Raw genomic sequence first — 21,672 nt, 5'->3', positions numbered from 1 at the left:
CCTGATAGGTGGTTAGATACACTTGGCACCGATGATAGGTATATGGTGGAACCACACACAGTGGTTCATATGACAGCCATCTTCTTACACCTGCTTGGTCTTCTGTATGGATCACAATGGGCGTATTTAGCAGGGAAGCTGCTGCAACAATCTCTGCACCTGTTGCCCACACAGCATTAGCGTTCATACGACTGTTGTTCACGAATTCTTCCATGTGTTTCTGACCTGAATAGTTTTCGAAGTGAGACTTATATTGCTGATTTGTGAGAACTTCCAGCACACTGTGTACTTTTCTTGTGGTGGTTCTCAGTTCCTGTAATTTCCTTTGGTAATGCTCGGAACAGGCAGCTGCCATCCCCAAGAACTGAGTCAACAGATGATGGTTCATCTGACAGTATTCCGTGTCTACGTCTGGGGAGTCTTCCCTTAGGAAATGGTTCGCCAAGTTTAGTGGCAATGGATTTTCTCCAAGCGCCGTCACTTGGGATGAAAAGACGCTCATATTGTTCCTGTGTTCCAATCACTTCCACATCTTCATTACCTTCCGCATCATCAACTCTAGCCCTGTAATGTTTCATATTGCAAGCATTTGATTTTTTCTTCAGGACTTGAGAAGATTTAGGGTTCTTCAATGGATACAGTCCCTTACCCACCTCCATGTAGATGTCATATGGACCAGACCAAGGGTCAACGCTTTTCCCTCCTTTCCTCTCTGCACGCTTGCTATTACACAGAAGAACATGATCACCAATTTGAAAGGAAGCCTTGTTGTGTTGTCTCTTGTTGTAATATTGTCGTTGACGAGCTTGAGAAAGGTCTATATTTGATGAAACTTTCGGGTACACAACGTCTTTAAGGTCAGCAACAGACCGCAGGCGCTCTTCAAGGGATGATGCATCGAAATCACAATTAGAAGCTTTACATGAGGCATCTTCACACTGAATTGCTTGGACTTCAGCAGGCAGCACGGCAGTGCGACCATACATCAAATAAAATGGGCTACACCCTGTTCATTTATTCTTGCTTGTGTTGAAAGCAAAGAGCACACCAGGCAGAGCCTGCTGCCATTAACACTTTAGCCCTCCTAACACCTTCTGCAGGGACGACTGTATTGTACGGATGTTTCGCTCAACTAAACCGTTGGCTTGGGGATGATATGCACTGGTGATTCGTTGCCCCACACCCAAAAGACCATGCAGCTCCCTCGACACATTGTTCACAAATTCACGACCCTGGTCATTGATTTGGATAGCTGGAACGCCATGGCGACATACGGTCTCAAAGATGAAAACATCTACACCTCTGGCAGTCTTGTCCTTCCGCGGTTTGCTTCAATCCATTTGGTGAAGTAGTTCACCATAATCGCCTTGCAGACATAGCCCTCCTCTGATGGTGTCAAAGAGCATATGTCTATGTCAACTTGTTTCCATGTTTTTTTTCGGGAATAGGTACAGGATGCAGGTCCAGTGAAGTCTTCTGGAGCCTAGTCTTCTGACAACGATCACATGTTCCTAGGTATTTCTTCACATCAGCTGCAACACCGAGCCACCAAAATCTGTAAATTAATTTACTGGCATTAGAAGAATACACTTGCTTATATTGACTGAAAAATGTCGTCCATGACTGAACCACTGAATCTGCAGTGTGTGTGTGTGTGTGTGTGTGTGTGTGTGTGTGTGTGTGTGTGTGTGTGTGTGTGTGTGTTGCCTGTCCATAATTTTGGTCAAAGTCTTATCCCTGCCGATGTGGCCTCCAAGAGCTTTTGACTGTGTGTAGTTACCAGTACCCTCATGACACAAGGACACTATTCTCCTAGGTTCAGCTTCTTCTGGAATGACTCAGGTGGATAACCGAAATGAAAAGGAAATGAAAATGATGACATTAGATCATTCTCTTAGAAATATGTTGGTTTACTGAATTACTTCTCTTTTCATGTTCAGACTTGTCTGGATACTGGGTCGGAGACTAGACTTGTTTCTCTGGATTTTTCTTCTGCATCTGATGTAGTTAGTCATAAAGCTTTACTTTTTAAACTTAAGTCTGTGGATATTAATAGTTCATTTTTTTTTCTGGATTTTTTATCTGCCAGGCACCAACATGTTGGTATTGATGGCTATTTTAGTAGTTTCTCTCATTTCACGTCTGGTGTCCCCCAAGGCAATGTTCTTGGGCCTCTTCTTATTTTTTATACTAGTGATATGTGGCATGGGGTTTCTTCCCATTTGATGGCTTATGCTGATGACACTTCTTTTATTTTGTCATGTTCCTGATCCTTCATTTATATATCACGGAACAACACAATTGAGCTCTGATCTTTATTTGATCTTTTCTTGATGCCAGCGTTGGGGTATGAAATTACGTCCAGTCAAGACCAATATTATCATTTCTAGTCGTTCAAGGACCCTCCATCCCCCTAATCCGGATATTATAATTAACAACCAAGTAAATACATCCTGTAATTCATTAAAACTTCTTTGGGTAACTTTAGATTCTAATTTGACTTTTGAAAATCATATTAGGATAACTTCTTTCCTAATTTCCCAGAAGATTGATTTGTTGCGAAAATGCAGAGCCATTTTTAATGATGATAAGAATGTTTTAAATAGTTTTTTTTTTTCCCTTCATTTTACCTTTCTTTGAGTATTGTAATCCAGTTTGGATGTCAGCTGCTCCATCTCATTTAAAGCTTTTGGATCGTTCTTTTAATTCAATAAAATTTATACCGCCTAATTTTAGCATACATCGTCGAGTCGTTGGTGCATTGACCATGCTTTTCAGAATTGTCAATAATAATGAACATCCTCTTCATAGTGCATTACCTGCTCGATTTCAGCCTGTTCGCCGAATACGTCATAATTTACGTTTCAATGTGCATGCTTTTCAGCAAGTTTTTTGCTCAACCAACCAATTTTCCCGAACATTTGTCCTCAGTTTGACTAAAGTGTGGAATCTACTTTTAGATGCAATTGTTTCAGAAGTTGCTATTGATAAAATCTAAAACAAAAGTTAAACCTTCCTGTTAACTTGCTAAGTATTTACTCCCTTTCTTTTATTTTATCTTTTCCTTTTCATATCCATATTTGCGCAGTGGGAGGACCCTGCTTGGGTCTATATCAGTATTAGGATTCTCCCTGATGCCCTTTCATGGATTTCAAAAGAATGATAATAATAATAATAATAATAATAATAATAATAATAATAATAATAATAATAATAATAATAATAATAATAATAATAATAATAATAATAATAATAATAATAATAATAATAATAATAATAATAATAATAAAAATAATAATATTAATAATAATAATAATAACAATAATGGTAATAATAATGATAATGATAATAATAATAATTATAATAATAATAATATTTATTGAATATAAAACTTACTTTTGGGTTCATTTCTTGATGCCTTATGCTTGTAAAACAGTTCTGCATTCTGCAAGACATACTTAGATGCCTTCCGACGGAAGTTTGACTTCTTTCCATGATCACCAATCTGGATATTTACTTGACAGCAAATATGTTTGTATTTCACGAAACTCCATTTAAAAAATGCAAGGTAAAAAAAAAAAACTGAAATCAACAGCCTATTTGAGAGACCTCTTGCCCGTAAGGAAGCAGAGTTAAGACTGATGGAGAGTAAATATCCAGACTGGTGCAGGAGTGATCAAGGAAAGAAGGCAAACTTCCGTCGGAAGGCATCTAAGTATGTCTTACAGAATGCAGAACTGTTTTACAAGCATAAGGCATTAATAAATTAACCCAAGAGTAAGTTTTATATTATTCAATGAATATGAAACGAGAAGTAATTCAAAAAACCAACATATTTCTAAGAGAATGATCAAATGTCATCATGACCCAAACTTTTCATTTCAGTTGTCCACCTGAGTCATTCTAATTAGAAGAAGTTGAAAGAAGGAGAACAGTGTCCATGTGTCAAGTTACCAGTACCCTCAAGACACATGGACACTGTTCTCCAGCGGTAACTCCACACAGTCAAAAGCTCTTGGAGGCCACATCGGGAGGGATAAGACATTGGCCAAAATTATGGACGGGTAAGTTAACTGAAAAAAAGTATTACAGTGAATTACACACACACACACACACACACACACACACACACACACACACACACACACACACACACACACGCACATACTGCAAGTTCAGTGGTTCAGTCATTCACAACATTTTTCAGTCAATATAAGCAAGTGCATTCTAATTATGCCAGTAAATTAATTTAGAGATTTTGGTGGTCTGGTGTTGCAGCTGATGTGAAGAAATACCCAGCAAAACGTGATCGTTGTCAGAAGGCCAGTACTAGGTTCCAGACGAATTCATCGGACCTTCACCCTGTACCTATTCCCGCAAAGCAATGGAAACAAGTTGGTATAGACATATGCTCCTTGACACCATCAGAGGAGGGCTATGTCTGTATGGCGATTATGGTGATCTACTTCACCAAATAGATTGAAGCAGAACCGCAGAAGGACAAGACTGCCAGAAGTGTATATGTCTTCATCTATGATACCGTATGTCGCCATGGCGTTCCAGCTATCCAAATCAATGACCAGGGTCGTGATTTTGTAAACAATGTGTCGAGGGAGCTGCATGGTCTTCTGGATGCGGTGCAACGAATCACCAGTGCATATCATCCCCAAGCCAACGGTTTAGAAGAGTGAAACAACCGGACAATACAGTCGTCCCTGCTGAAGGTGTTAGGAGGGCTGAAAGGTCAATGGCCGCAGGTTTTGCCTGATGTGGTCTTTGCTTTCAACACAAGCAAGAATAAGGCAACAGGGTTTAGCGAATTTGATTTAACTTACCTCTAAAGTGATTTCATCCTAGGTCCAGATTACTCTTGAGTGATTTCAACCTAGGTCCAGACTACTCTAGAGTGATTTCATCCTAGAGTGATCTGAACCTAGGATGATATCACTCTAGAGTGATATCATCCTAGGTCCAGATTACTCTAGAGTGATTTCAACTTAGGTCCAGACTACTCTAGAGTGATTTCATCCTTGAGTGATCTGAACCTAGGATGATATCACTCTAGAGTGATATCATCCTAGGTCCAGATTACTCTAGAGTGATTTCAACCTAGGTCCAGACTACTCTAGAGTGATTTCATCCTAGAGTGGTCTGAACCTAGGATGATATCACTCTAGAGTGATATCATCCTAGGTCCAGATTACTCTAGAGTGATTTCAACCCGGGGAGTGAGCTGGGCCTCCTACACCGGCACAGAGGGAAGGCACATACTGAGCACATGACTCGCAGGGCGCGCTACTTGTTCAAGATCCCAATGCTAATGGAAGTTATAGCCAACACTGCTGCCTCCATTGTGGTGGTGTTCCGGTGGCTAAAGAATCTGCTTGGTGATGACGGTGATTAAGGAACAACCCACAGGCACCACCACCGCCGCCCTGTCATTATCGCTGGTTTTATCGCCACCACCCTAGGTGTTAATTTGTCTGAGCTTTGATTATGCATGAAAAAAAGTTAATGTATTGAACTTGATTTTCTGGCCGCCCCGCCCCGCCCCCTTCTGCTGATCCCGCTCCCTCCCCGCGCGACGGCCCTGGTGGGGTGAGTCTGTGCCGCCTCCGTCCATTACGAGCTGCTCATCACCACGTCGGGGACCTTTGGCGGCTCATTTTCTTGGCGTAAAGTGTTTCAAATTCTCATCTTCCATAAAGTAATATTACAGTGCATATTTAGCATAACTTGAGGTTTCTGAAGAGTTATCTGATGGTGCAGGGGATGGCTGTCGTGATAATGATGGTGACGATGATAGCGATGATGGTGATGCTAGTGGTGCCGCCGGAGCCATTGTTGATCATGAGTGCAGGCAGGCGCAAAGGATAACCTGATTACCTCGATGAGCCTTGGTGAGAAAAAACACCTGGGTCGGGCTGGCAAGAACTTACTCTAAAGCTACTTAAGCCACACCCAAGCTGATGAGATCATTTGAAACGCATTAACTCGATTTCACGCTCCCCTCCTCAGTAAGAGTGGCATCAGCCTCATCAATATAAGCTCCCGACAGACACGCTCAGCAGCTCCCGTAAAATTTGACTCTCAGACATACGTACAGGGGGCTACGTAAGAATAATCTGTGAACTCCAGAATGTAGAATACATCAAGGCAAATATAGTTAACATGATCATTACTATCACCTAGATTTTTAGCTCAGGTCTTGGCCACACGTTCCCACGCTTCCAAAAGGAGGATTACTGTTAATAGCTTTTAGCGTTATTTTTAACGTGGTTAATGTAAAGTGTTACGTTTAAGTTTAAGGCGCAAACTGCTATCTCACGTCAGGTCCGGTGTCCCGTTGCCTGCGTTCTCCAGTTGATTGAAGTGGTTGAGACAACACAATAACCTTTTAGTTAAGTGATGTGTGGCCGAGCGGTAGCCGTTATAAGTTCACTTTAGTTCACTTTAGTTCTCTCTCTCAGGTTAATACAAATACCAAATGTATTTTAACTATATTAACAGTTGTACTACATAAGGTTTACAGTTTACGTGAGCGAGACGCACGAAATCAGAGACAGCCACACCGCTGCAGGGCGCGGGGCGGCAGAGCACCGCTCGCCTGCTCGTCACCCGTCTTCTCTCCCTTCTCCGCGTTGTTCGCCCGTTGTATTTGCTTGTAGTTTGTCCGGAAGGGTGTGGGTTCCGGTTGATGACTGTTGATGAAAGTCATCATTTACTGATCCTAGTGTCAGTTCATCACAGCTTCCCACGGCCAAAAGCACGACGTGTTGTTAGACATCCTGTTGTGCGACACCGACCGGGTGTCGCCACACGTACAGTCATACATACACATGTACATTATAATATATACATTACATCGCTCGGTTCTCTAAAAGTCGCGACCTCGCGACTCACCCGACCTTTAAAAGCAGTGTACCTACCCATGTTACAGTCGCACAATGTGTACTAGTTAAACGAGGTCCTGTTATTGCATTAAAAAATATATATATATATATACAAGTCAGAGCCCGCCTACAGCATCGGGAAATGCCAATGATAATAAAAAATAATCATGTAAGTAACAAGAAATGGGCAAAGTACATACAGGGCGAGGTAAACTTGGCAAGAGTCGTGGACATGGAAGCTCAGTACTATTCCGAGAAAACAAAATAATAGCTCGAAAAATTATTTACATGATACATCCTAGTAAAATTAAATTGACTAAACTGTCATTAGGATACATGGTAATGGAGCTATTTGGAATAGTAAAAAGAAAAAGGAACAATCCTTGAAGAAGATCTGCTACACACTGAACCTTCGAGTCACACCTTGACACAAAACTGTCGCAGAGAAACACTCATCCGTTGCGTGACAATTAATTGCCAGTGTCGTTACCCTCGGCACGCCTTCGAGACGGGTGGGGTTTACAACAATAGATAAGGTTGTGTGAAAAGAGGTAATGTTATCCGTAGAGTCTCCTAATAGTTACAATGTGATAACAAGGACAAGTCTGGAGAACCTTAGAAACATCGGCAGTCAGCACCACTAACTCCTAATACTCCGTTTTTCAGGTCTACAGTACTATAAAAGAAAATCCTGTCACCAAGTTGTGAATTCACTGTTGTAACAAATCTCACTGAAATATATAATTCCAGCATAATTGATTAAAGTAATTCCAGCATTAATAAACATCAAATGAAAAAGACAAATTTCCACCTATCCCTCGATCGTAACGAACGTGGATGACTGACATCTTTGACGCCAAAAATAACTCCCGTAACGGGTAACAGTGGTATGTCAAGTAAGGGTAAGTAAGACTTGTCTGCTTACTTCCAAAGTTTACAGATATTCACATGCTGGTTACGATAAAAGTTAGGGACAGCATCTGCTCCAGTTAAGTTAAGTCTGTCAGTGCAGAGAAAAAGTATGTTTTAAGCAGAAGCACATGAGGTTCAAGGTTAATTTGTACCTATCCCTATGTTAGTCTACACCCTCGGTTATTACGGCTCCAATTAAATTAAGAAGACTGACTGCCTTGCATCAACTCAGCAGTAAAAGAAAATAGTGGGTTAGAGTGAAAAGTATTACTCAAGCACTCCCCTTCTCGCATGAAAAAGATGCAGGCAAAAGCTTAGGAACCAAACATAAATTAGTAGATGCGAGGATGCAGGTTATAGTCGTGTGGTGTAAATATACACAAAGCAGCGTCAGGCTTAACCTCAAGCCGGCGCTTGTCTTTGTATACGATAACTATGCACCATTCTGTGAAAAAAAAAAAAAAAAAAAAAAAAAATCGTAAAGCTCAAATTTCCAACCACCTACTTATCTGACTATTTCTGCCTAAACCACTGGTAAAAGAACACACCAAGGAATTTTTTATTACCGCTGGTGACACCCAAAAAGGTTTAGGTCAGAGGGTCGCGAAGGCCCCCCTCCCCGACGAACGTGTCGACGGCAAAAGAAGCTTCAAAAAGGACCCAAAATTACTTTAAGGGCCATAAAAGTTGGCTGGCAAAACCGTGTAGGTTGCCAGTGGGGCTGTAGTCAAGGGATACTGCACTCCTTCGAAGAGGAACTTTAAGGGCAATCATGTACACAAGGAACTCTAGTAATAATCTAGCATTAGCTACAGTAATGGTTTCTCCATCTGTCTAGTTTCCCTGTTTAAAACACGAGATCAAATCAGTAGATAGCCTATAGGCGTCCACTGGCCTATTAAAAAGGCCACTCGTTTGCACAGTGTCCACAGCAAAATTTTATACCCTTTACGAGGCTGTGTTGCCCATTTTCCCCAAATGTTTCAAGAAAAAGTGACCGAAGCGCATCATAATCCTTCCGTCCAGTGAACGCGCTCCTGTTTATGAGGGCCGTCGTTCCCGTTCCCGGGATTGACCTTCGAGCGGCTGAGAGATATATATCTCCCGGATTTGACACGAATGAAATGTCCATGACAATCTCACTTTGAAACAAGAAGTCCCTGGCCGAATAATCTGCCTCCCTTGCTACCCTGCGAAAGGCCTAACTGCTGTTGCTGTTAGTGGGTGATTAGGGGCAGAAGCCATTGTGGGATTAGTAAGGTAAGTAAATACCTCTTGGTTGCACATGCAGCGTATGAGGAGCAAGAACCCTTTGAAGACTGCTACACTCCTTACATGAGAACAGTTACCGTTATCCTTGACGGGACTGTTCATTTTCCTTTACCCACTCCTAGTCCTCAGTGAGAGCTTGTAACTTCAGGTCAGGTTTCAATGCCATTAAAAGAGTTACTAGTAAAATGAGGAGTAAAATGGAAAAATAAAAAAATAAATATTGCTGCAAGAAAGTAAAGTAATAATCATTCACCGCTAAGTATGTGCTCACTCCTCCCCGATGATTTTAAAATGCATAATAAAAGAGGAAAAAGAATAATGAGTGAGGCTTAGCAAGACAAAACGTCTCCACTGTGCAATAAAATACACAAAAGAAAGGAGAAAAGAAAATGAATGATTATACATAAAATGCGTAACAATGTTACTCAAGAAAAATATTAAACAACCACACGCCAGAAAAATCAACAGCTGAAAAATCTAATAGATTAGATATGGCCCCTCACGCCTAAACACGTGAACATAATAATAGTAATTCACCTGAAATCATGTTACAAGTGGTGTAATTACTGAAACCGTATCAATGAGTGTCAGCTATAATGTGTTAAAAACTTCGAAGACAGCAACTCGATGCCCCACTACTCAGCACGCTCGCGTCCTTCCCTCGCCGGTGGCAAGGGCTGGGCTGCAGGGGTGGCAGGTCTGCCGTCCCCCGTCTGGTAGCGGTGGTGGGAGAGGCGGCGGGCAGACAATATACGCCCACCAGTCACCCTCAAAGGTCCAAGTTGCCTGGCGAAGATAAGTGCGCACCTACGACGAGTTGTGTCGTAGGAAGAAACAAATGCCTGGAAACCTCCAAGGAAACTTGGTTGTGTGGAGGTGCAAGGCGGGGCGCGCGGGCTGTGTGGAGGTGCGGGGCGGGGCGGGGTGTGCTCTCGGGTGCGGCTGTGTGCTGACTCACTCACTGGGGCAGGAAAAGCCCAGGGTTTCCACAGCCAAATAAATCTTTACCCTGGAATTTTGTGAAATTTACCCTAAATAGCCATATTTTACCCTAAATCTCTCTCTCTCTCTCTCTCTCTCTCTCTCTCTCTCTCTCTCTCTCTCTCTCTCTCTCTCTATATATATATATATATATATATATATATATGTGTGTGTGTGTGTGTGTGTGTGTGTGTGTGTGTGTGTGTGTTATTGTGGTTAATAAGTAAAAGTAAGTGGATTTGTTACAACACACATAGGCAACTTTCCTACTCTTTACTTGTAAGGGAAATTTTTTTTCTATTTCGTTTTATATATATATATATATATATATATATATATATATATATATATATATATATATATATATATATATATATATATATATATATATATATATAATTTGCAGGAAACTTGCATAATTTATAAACAAAATATGAAGAGAAAAGATTTACACCATCAATATGTTTTAATGATTGAATATAAATCCATCATCTACAAATATGTTCCTGACCACATGAACATTTTGCTATGAACACAAAACTTTGTTCTCTTTTAATTAAATTCCAATAAAGAAGTAAAGATGTACGCACCTGTAACTCTGCATAAAATCAAACTTGCATATGAACAAAATATCAAAAGAAAAGATTTACACCATCAATATTGTTTCAATTATTTACCATAAATCCGTTTATAAATATGTTCCTGGCCACATGTATATACGGTAGCTCTTTCACTTCCTTCTTCCATACCTTGAATACACATCTCCTATTTCTAACCTCCTCAGCCAAATTCTACTGCAACATTTTCTAATATGCCTTCTTCAGCTTCCCTTCTACAGCTCTCTTAATTCCATCTGTCCACCATGCACTTACCTATACCCTTTCCTTTCATATTCTACAGCCCACTACTTCTGTTACTGCTGTCACTAGGTACATCTTTAAACGCTTTGAACAAAATATTTACACTTGTTCCCATATTAACTGTCAATCTAGCTTTCTGAGTTTCTCCCATACCTTCCTCTCTAACGTCTTTTCCATCCAACCTTCCATTTAGCTATCACCTGTCTCCCCTTAATTTTACCCTTCCTTCCTCTTACCATGCTCTCACCTACCTACCTCTCAGTTTTTATCTTAGCTAATACAGAGAGTATAATGATCGGATTCTTCGAGCAAGTCTCTCACCATCTTTGCATGCAATGGGTGCCAGAGTTTTTGCCACTTGTAGGTACTCTTGCTAGTGGCCTCGCTACCTAATCATCTTATAAGGTTATGCTAATCCCGACTTTATGTAGAATTCATCTTAAATCAGGCTGGGATCGTACGCACACAAGAGAATGTTAGGTTTATCTCGTTGAGGATAGCCTTAGCCACAGATAACAGTAGATCTACTGCTATCTGTGCCTCAGCTTAGGTTTAATTGCTTGGGGTGCGAACACCAACAGGTGACGAGCTGGCAGCTGGCGAAACCTTTCGAAAGAGCATCCAACACATCCTTTCCTATAGCCTCTCATCCACTAGCTGTTACATAATCAATCTTATGTACTCTTTTCTTCACCACTTCCCATCCCTTCTGCTCCTCGTGTAGCTATACATAGTATGGATCAGCCTGTGATGAAAGAAAGTGTTTGCTACCTTTGTTATTTTCATCTACTACGGAACACACACACACACACACACACACACACACACCACAGGGCCATAGAGAGGGGAGGGGAAGCGTGACTTTCTTGCATCACCAGGCTGCAGTGATAGCTATACCTGGTGCTGCAGCACACGTGACACCGGCACCAGGGTCCAATGGCAGCTACCTATACCTGGCGTTGCACCACATCACTTCACCGTCTCTACCTTTCATACTGTACCTTCCCATATCCCGCAATCACTCCACTCCACTTCATGCATTCTTCTAGTACTCTGCTATAACAATAATTAAAATGCACTTACTAGCTTGGTAGTTTGGCTAGGCCGCTAGAAGGACACCGGGCGTCAAGAGTCAACAACGTCCGTTACAAAATTGTTTTGATTCTCGTCAAAACTCAGAAGTGACTAAAGAAAACGATACATCAGCTGCTCATATAGAAGGCTAACTAAAGTAAATGTACTTTACTTTTTTACACTGTTATAAAACTCCACAAGCGGCAACAAAATTCGCTTTCCACCCCAAAATAATAATAATCCATGCACAGTAAAAGCACACTATTACCCTTATCATATACCTTCCCCCAATTCCCCTAGATTTTGCTTATTTTAGGCTTACCCTAAACTTTACCCTAAAGAGGGTCCAAATCCCCTAAAATGGGGTATTTTACCCTAAAGTGGAAACACTGGAAAAGCCGCGCGCTGAGGTCAGCGTTTGCTTGCTGTGTCCGATACCGTTCACTGCCCCCACACACTGTCACTGAAGTACGTTTGAAAGAGAGAGATATAACAATTTGGAGTAGTTCGTAACCACTGCTGCCACCATTTAAGTTAATAGCTTTTAGCGTTATTTTTAACGTGGTTAATGTAAAGTGTTACGTTAAAGTTTAAGGCGCAAACTGCTATCTCACGTCAGGTCCGGTGTCCCGTTGCCTGCGTTCTCCAGTTGATTGAAGTGGTTGAGACAACACAATAGCCTTTTAGTTATGTGATGTGTGGCCGAGCGGTAGCCGTTATAAGTTCACTTTAGTTCACGTTAGTTCTCTCTCTCAGGTTAATACAAATACCAAATGTATTTTAACTATATTAACGGTTGTACTACATAAGGTTTACAGTTTACGTGAGCGAGACGCACGAAATCAGAGACAGCCACACCGCTGCAGGGCGCGGGGCGGCAGAGCACCGCTCGCCTGCTCGTCACCCGTCTTCTCTCTCTTCTCCGCGTTGTTCGCCCGTTGTATTTGCTTGTAGTTCGTCCGGAAGGGTGTGGGTTCCGGTTGATGACTGTTGATGAAAGTCATCATTTGCTGATCCTAGTGTCAGTTCATCACAGCTTCCCACGGCCAAAAGCACGACGTGTTGTTAGACATCCTGTTGTGCGACACCGACCGGGTGTCGCCACACGTACAGTCATACATACACATGTACATTATAATATACATTACATCACCACAGCTTGATGTGAGCTCAGCAAAGTGAGAGTGACGGCCTGCGATGGGTTTCCAGCACGCTGCCTGTGTTTCGCAGTCTATTGTTCTTTTATTTATCACCATTGGCTTCGCTTTTAGTTGCACACCAAAAACTCTGACCATGTGTCAGGAGAAATAATAACTAACATTTACTTTTATATCTATCAGTAAAGTTAACTTACGTGCGTGCCCCAAGAAAATGTGTGTGGAAATGAAAGAGCAAGTGAGAGCCAGTTCGGTACTTGTTAGGTATGGATGGAGACATTGGCTAACATGATTGCTTTGAGAAATTAATAATTAAATACAATTGCTGGCTGACGTGGATCCGAAGCAAGGGTGCGGCCCGTGGAGTCATGTCCCACACGTGCACAGCCACTGTATGGGTGCTGCATCGTGCGCCTGCGTGGCGGTATTAACTCAGCTAATCACAAGGTGCGAGCGAGGCGGACCGATCTATTCCAAGCTTCTCCTTCACCCCGCCATCTTCATGGAGGCAGCTGCCTTAGGAATGGATCGAAGGACGTGAGTGCTAGCGACAGCATTAAGATCGATCAATCTCTCTCTCTCTCTCTCTCTCTATATATATATATATATATATATATTCCTAGTTATGCGTTAGAATAATCAAGGCAAGTAACCCCACCAGCAGCGTGACCAAAAATACAAACCTTTACTACGTTAACCCTTCAAGTCCTGTTATACTACTGCCACTACCACTGCGGTGACCGTAATAACGCATTTTTCAACGAAGAATACTGTGTCTACTAATTAACACGACAGACAATAACCTGAATTTAAGGAAAAGCAAGCAAACAACAGGTCAACACAACACCAGGTTCCCCAGGTCGCAGCCGTCTGCGTCCGCCGCCGCGAGCCTTGCCGTCGTCGCCACAAGGCCAAGGGTTCCCCCTCGATGCCCACAGCTGCCCGCGTTACAAACCGGTACAGTAAATCTAAACAGGTTTGTTCGTAAAGACTGCCTCGCAAAAGTTATTTCTAAACGTGAAAGTTTCGCAGATAATTTAAAAGAAAAGTGTCAGGGCCTGGGGAGGGCTGACCGCTATTATTACTGTTATTATTTATCTTTATTCCTGCCGAGTGTTGGGTCAGGCTTCGAAGAGATGATGCTGATGACGCGTTTGTGATTAGTGCAGTCAAATGATGGCTTACTCTAACAACCTTATGACCTAATCAAAGGAGAACTCGAAGAATATTAAGCAAGAGGAGAACTTACTATGACTTATTTACAAGATGAATACACAGAAACCTTGGATTTTATACATTGATGATATGTAATGATCTAGGCACTAATTAACGTTATGAAGCCCTAGGCGAGTAAATGACTCCAACGATAAAATTACGTAGTACTTTTTCTCCTTGCTTTTATTTTTAAGGCGCAACAAGTTAAAACATCTCGGAAGAATTAATGTCTTTATCCGGCGCTATGTACGACACCGGATGTTCATCACTGTCCTCATACTATGACAAGGAAAGGCCCCATGGCAAAAAAGTGGATGCTATTAGACGCTGTAGATAGAAGCTACGATGCTGTATACTAACGCCCGTCCCTCCACAGCTTATGACGATGAAAGTGTTAGTCATGCATGGCGGCAAACCCTCGCTCAGCCGCAGCGCTCCTCCACCGGGCAAGCACATCACAGCTACAAGTAACATAGCCCAAGGCCACACTTCCTCTATTAGCCTAAACACACACCACTGCCTACCATTAGTTTGAGGGCGTTAGTAAAGCGTTGCAGCACACCCAGGCTCAGGCACAGCACACAGCACCTCTCCCCAAAGTCAAGACAGAACAGCCCACATCCTTCACTCGTTACGCAGCGCCGAGACGCACTCCGACAGTCCCTCCACAAGCCTAAACACACACCACTGCCTACCACCACTATGTGTGCGTAAGTGAAGCGTTGCAACACACCCAAGCTCAGTCACAGCACACAGCATCCCCTCCCCAAGCCAACACAGAGCAGGCCACACCCTCAGTCCTTCCACCAGCACGACACACCACTGCCTACCATCAATACAGGAAGTTCTATCAGCCTCACCTTAGTATCGAGGTGGTTGTCGTCTTTGTTGGTGAGCCAGACCTTGGAGTCGTTGGAGTAAGTGAGGGTGTAGGCCTTGACCCAGTGGTTGCGCCCCGTGTCCCTGCGGCTGCGCGTCACCACCCCGGTCACTAGGTGCGGCGGCCCCAAGTCCCACTGCAGCCACTGGTGCTCTGCAGGAAGGAGTTTAAGGCGGTGCTCTTGGTAACTATGTGGTGACTCATCATGCTGAAATTGCAGTGTGATAACTATCTCATAATAAACAATTTAAATGACCTCTGAAAAAATGCAGTGATCAGTGAAAATGGTAGTAAGTAGAAAAGTGTGTTATTCACCATGGTCTGATCAAGTGCTAGACCATGCCATCGCCAGGCAGTACCCTCCCCGAAAGTGCTTGGAGTTGTATAGTGACGGATCTTTGCGTGCGGGTGAAGCTTCATATCACGCCTATACATACCCGAGAGGCGGGACACAGCCCCCAACTGACACCTGGGACCCATTTACTGCTGGGTAGACAAGGGATACAGATGAGAGGCGACTGCCCCCGGACATCTTAGTTGTAAGCCGAGTGCGCTAACTACTGTGTGTGTGTGTGTGTGTGTGTGTGTGTGTGTGTGTGTGTGTGTGTGTGTGTCTCACCGTCCTTCCTGCGGGCACACCAGGCTCGGTGGGAGTTGAGCGTCGCGTCCTTTGGTTGGCAGGATTTTTTTTTTTTTTTTGTGGCCTATTGCACCGGTAGGCTTCTTCCCGGTGGATCCTGATGGTCGGTCCAAGGCTTCTTCCCGGTGGGTCCTGATGGTCGGCCCAGGCCGTTCTGGCGCAGGCGAGTGTTTGCTGCGGCGCAACGGCTTGTGCGAGCTGGCGGTGAGCACCACGTCCGAACCCTCGCTGATCACCATCTTGCATTCTGCGGCACAAACACATACACAATCAGCATACACTCGCTCTATATTACGTATATTTACATATTTTTGTGTTCCTGAACATTGCAATACAGATACAACCGCCACACAGACTCAGTGTACGGTCTCTGTGTTGTGTTATTTCTATTAGCATCTGCCTGTAAGCTGTAACGTTGTCTGCTAATAATACAAGACTGAATTACGTGTCAGAAAATAAAGTTTGTCACAATAAATTATGAACGCCATTTTTTTTATGGTATGCTGGGAGTAGATAAGAACTTTGTGGTGCCCCGCGGGACGCGACACCACTCACTACGCTAGCTGCAGTATCACCATTATCCACCACAATATCTACCGAGGGCGACAGTGGTATAGAACGCTAAACATTCCCCTTACAAAAACACTGAAGAACACTGAAGAACACTGAACACAGCACGGAGCCCGGAGAACATACAGACGAGGCGCCAGGGTGTCCCTAAAACTCGCCGCTTATCTACCAGCAGTCAACACACGAGCAACGGGACATCCATCGACTCCATCGACGGGTCAAGGGTCACGTAAACCGAGCTGCTCGGGTGCGCCACCTCCCACTTGACAGCCACCCTTCTCATTCTAAGGATTAGAATCCATTAACCATAAGGCTACACACCATAAGGATGTTCCTATGATACTCACCCCTACGTTCCATGTATATAAAATCAACCGGTGCTAACCCTAGCTCATAATAATGTAAAAGTCAGGCGCGTGAACCAACCTTATAGACCAGCCGGTTAGGTAGATTGTTATATAAGTTTGATGTAAGACTCACACATTACCCTCGTGATGTATGTATGTATGTCATGCCCAAAAACCCATTTTTGCAGGAGAGACCTCAGATCAGCCAGCACTCTGCTCGCTCTCTGTACACTTAGTTGTCCTCCGTAGACAACATGGGCAGAGCACTCATCTTTATTACCGTGAGTACGGAGTGAAGTGGTACCGTAGAGGAAAGCGTATCCATTGTGTTAGTAGTTCTGTTTAGGAATATTTAGGAAATAAGTGATTATAATTCTGTAACAGTTAATTTTCGTATTGTTGAGAATAACTTCTCAGTGTTATACAAGTACTGACGTCAGTAACCAGCCGTGAGAGAAAGCCTGAAGACTCATTGAGTCTCGTTAAGCCAGTCGCTGGTTTTAACAATATTTTTGCCTCTTTGTAGTGTTAAAATAGTATTAAGGTAGATTAAAATAAATATAAGAAAAGCGACACCATTTCATCACCCCAACTTACGAACTCCTTTAAATACTCTTAAAGTACCAGAATCTTAAGTCAATTGTCGCAAGTGCAAGCAGTGTGTTATCTCCCTTTAGAGCCCGCTATGGGTTACAACAACTTCTTTAGTTGTATCTCGTGATTTGTCTCTATATTTTCCATGCAGCCAATATATCTACATATATATATATATATATATATATATATATATATATATATATATATATATATATATATATATATATATATATATATATATATATATATATATATATATATATATATATATATATATATATATATATATATATATATATATATATATATATATATATATATATATATATATATATATATATATATATATATATATATATATATATATATAATAAATATTGTAATAAATATTCTTTTCATGTCTTCTTCCGCCTCACTAAGCATCAGGATGACAGGAACAATTTCACGCACAATAGCAAGGGCTTAGTGAGGCAGCTCAGCCGTCGACTCGTATTTACTCAGATTTGATCAGTGCCACTCTGACGCGTACCATCTGTATCTTTTCTTAATTCTTTTCTGCCTTAGACTCGTCTGGGATATCTTGAATCGGATATCCGTGTATGTGAGTAAGATCTTTGAGCAATGGCAAGAGCTCCCTACAATTCTGTGAGACAAGTCGTAGTGTTGCAGAGAAAAGGATCCTGCTACCCTCCCCCCAACCCCCACTCCTCAAAAAACAAAGCAGAGAAAAGTTTACGTTCTTAAGTCCTATTTACGCTCTGCATCAAGTCTCGCGATGTGTTGTCCAGTGTTGCCAACTCCTAAAGACTACTCGGCCCTACAAAGTCCTGAAATTGACCTATTTTTTCTTCATTACCTACGACGACTCAGGAAAAAAATCTCACTATGATAGGCAGTACTGTTTTATGTATATGACTATTTATGGTAACAATGAAAAATGTATGTTTTAGGGTTTTGTGCAAAAATATCATTCTTATACTAAATAAATTATCTTCTGTTCTATAGTAAGTTTGACTCCTACCCACAACTCCTAATTACCCTACGTTTTGTTCAAAATTTCTGAAGTTGCTAAATTTCCATACAAACGAAGAAATGAAACTGAATTACTCTCCGGATGGCAACACTGCACGGAATCGAGCTCATGCAACGAGTTGAGCAACACATCGCGACGCCTGATGCCGGGGGTCGTGGCTGAAGAGACACGGGTAGGTAACACGCTTGGGTTTGAAATGGCTAAGAATGCCTAAAGAAATCGATGTGTTGCAGAAATAAGAAAACAAAGGAGAAGAAATATAAGCAGGTACACATTCATAGAGACGAGGGAAGACGCCAACCAACAACGGCAGCACGCTACAAGGTAATACAATCCAGGCGGCAACTGAACTATACATATATTGGGCCTTTGGTCTGTTAAAAAAGGTGAGATGGATTCAAGACTATGAGAAAACTTAAACTCTATAAGGAATAGTTCACCATAAATTTACCGACATAATGGCTGTATTTAGCACGGTAATATCACAATTAGATTCCACTACTCACAGCCTGCACGTTGATTTCAGGTTGCTCATGTGAACACGGCCTGCACGGACAGATCAGCAGTCAATCTCATTATTTTTTTTATTCGCCTAAACACACACACACACACACACACACACACACACACACACACACACACACACACACACACACACACACACACACACACACACACACACACACACACACACACACACACACACACATATATGCACCCGTCCTCAAAACCAAATAAACAGGAAAAGAAAGTAGCATCATGGTCTTAATATTCATAAAGTCAGCCTCTCACCCGAACTATTTACTTCACTCGAACAACTCAAGATGCATGTAAAGTCTTGTCTTGAGTCTAAACTTCAACGTGGAAACTGTACCAGGGATAGATGGACCAACTAGTTTTCTCAAGAACAACAATATTCACTCATAGTTTACCCATGTTATAACAATACTCCCTTCACTGAATTTGTTTCGTTTCGTGTGAATCGGGGCCGCGGGAGGGGGGGAGGCATGCAGTTAGTAAGTTCAGAAGAGCAGTCAGCATGGAAATATCGATAAAAGATAGAAAGAGATGCAACATGGCGGCGGAATTTAAGAGGTAGAAGACTGTAAGTAAGAGGAAGGGAGCTGATGATACGAAGAGCCTTACGGCCATAGTGTTAGACTTCGCCATTCCCATCCCATCCCCATCCCTTACCCGTGGCCACAGACCGTAGTGTAAAGCGTCCCCATGTGGTTGGGGTTGCTTTACGCTACCCCGTGAGGGTGCGGATGGGGTGGGAAAAGTGTTGACTCCGCGGGGTAGAGAGCAGGACATCTTCGGCTTTTCCTTCGTATATTTCACGAGTAAATAGTGTTCTATTTATTATTATAGAAGGACATATATTGAAAAGTATCAGAATATTTGTATGACTGATATTATGTCGCAAACTTCGCTAAAGTTGATATATATTTTTTAGTTTGTAAAGTCTGTGGCGTTTCCATTTGATTGTAAACGTAAAGTTATTCCTGAAAATTCATTTATAATTGTCCCCAAGAATGGCAAAAGACGGCAGATTGATAACTAAATATGGCATTATTATGGGAATACTTAACATATACCATAAAAAAGGGTATTTCTTGGCCACCACCTTGATTTAAGACAAAAATGCTATAAATGACACGACCTGGCAACCCCGGTGTGGCTGTCCAGGTGTGTGACGAGTCATGGATACCAACCTGTCTCATAAATTAACTTACCCGCGTTACTTGTTATTTACTTGTAGATCAACAACGCTATTGTTTTGTTTTATGAGATATAATGTATATGAATACAATGTTGTGTAAAAAATGCATTATTTATCTCGTTTTCTGTAATTATTGATTTGAAAGTGCTGCCAACATTATTATGACGTGCGGATTGGTGCCTCATATCTGTCCCGGGGATGGGAAGGTGACTTGTCCATACCCCAGTCCCGCGTATGGGGATGGGGACGGAAAGGGAATGGGGAAGACTAACACTATGGCCGTTAGACTCCACTCTGTCCAAGAGAGCTGTGTGAGTGGAGCCCCTCCACACGTGAGATGCATACTCCATGCGTAACGTAAAGGGGCGCAAATGTCTACCCGGCTGGTGACCAAGTAACGATCTCATTCATACCTGGCCAGCCCCGAGGCCTACAGTGACTACAAGGTTAACCATGACTGAGGAGAATACTGGCGATAAAGGAATAGGTATCCTACTCCACACGATTCACCCTTTTGTATATGCTCGTGCGGGACCTCACCTTTATCTTACCAGGAATAAGTTACCCAACCCATTCCAACAAGTCCATTTAGTATCCACAGGTCTACGTAATTCACAATTTCTCCCGGGTAATTACAACTCTTTTGCAAACGAAAAGATGAAAAAATGACAAAAGGAATTCTTTAACTTTTTTTCCCGTCATCGATTCTAGCATTATTGCAAACTTTGGTTTTTCGATAATTTCTTTGTGGAGTTGAAATCTCTGAAAAGTTACCCGCCGTGTTTCCCTTTCCCTTCCATCACGGCAGCCACCACGTGACTAATTACCGAACTATCCTGAAGATGACGAGTGTAGCTCGTTTTTCATCCCTTTCCCTTGTATTATGACGATTGTATGAGAAGCCACGCTGGGGAGAAGGTACAGATTCCTGAGGTACGAGTACTTGCCAGTTAATAAATAATCACTATCATCGATAACTTCAGCGATTACCTAATCATATAAAAAATAATGTTATGAATTATATGAGACGACGAAATGAGAAAATATAGGAAATGCATACAAATCAAAAGAGTGACAACGATACGAGTGAGCCACACAATAGGTATAAATGACAGGGACAGTTAGGCAGACAAAACACCTGTGCTTAGTTAAATTTCATCCTTGTAAAACATTCACTCACCTATTTACTGGGAAGGAGTCCAAACCAGATTCTGCCACAGTCTTGCGCTTGTTCTTTGAGTACTTGGATCCCAAACAAACGCCAAAGGCCGCCACGCTGCTGGCATTACTACGTCCACTCTAGCGGCGCGAGGACTACAGGAAAGGTTAGCGATGATACGGCAGCTCCTTTCAACAAACTCCTAGAGTACCCCCCCCCCTTATCATCATGATATATTTCTCTTATGTTATACATTATGTTATTTTCTATGCATCTATCTGTACATCAGCACACACACACACACACACACACACACACACACACACACACACACACACACGGATATCCCGATGAACCGT

At 42.2% G+C, this 21,672-nt stretch overlaps 1 protein-coding gene across 1 annotated transcript in view; it reads right to left on the bottom strand.

The window, feature by feature from the left end:
• Positions 1-16,123, bottom strand: part of LOC126990046 (venom prothrombin activator omicarin-C non-catalytic subunit-like) — a 51,992-nt gene extending 35,869 nt beyond the window's left edge. Inside the window, exons 1-2 of the mRNA XM_050848611.1 lie at positions 16,060-16,123; positions 15,225-15,397 (exon numbers count right to left, since the gene is read on the bottom strand). Coding sequence (XP_050704568.1) covers positions 15,225-15,397; positions 16,060-16,123 — 237 coding nt within the window. The remainder of the gene's footprint in view (positions 1-15,224; positions 15,398-16,059) is intronic.
• Positions 16,124-21,672: the final 5,549 nt, after the last annotated feature.

The sequence above is a fragment of the Eriocheir sinensis genome, unplaced genomic scaffold (genome assembly GCF_024679095.1).
Source record: "Eriocheir sinensis breed Jianghai 21 unplaced genomic scaffold, ASM2467909v1 Scaffold143, whole genome shotgun sequence".
Taxonomy (NCBI): domain Eukaryota; kingdom Metazoa; phylum Arthropoda; class Malacostraca; order Decapoda; family Varunidae; genus Eriocheir; species Eriocheir sinensis.
The sequence above is the reverse complement of the archived record's forward strand: the minus strand, read 5'-3'. Positions and strand labels throughout refer to the sequence as shown.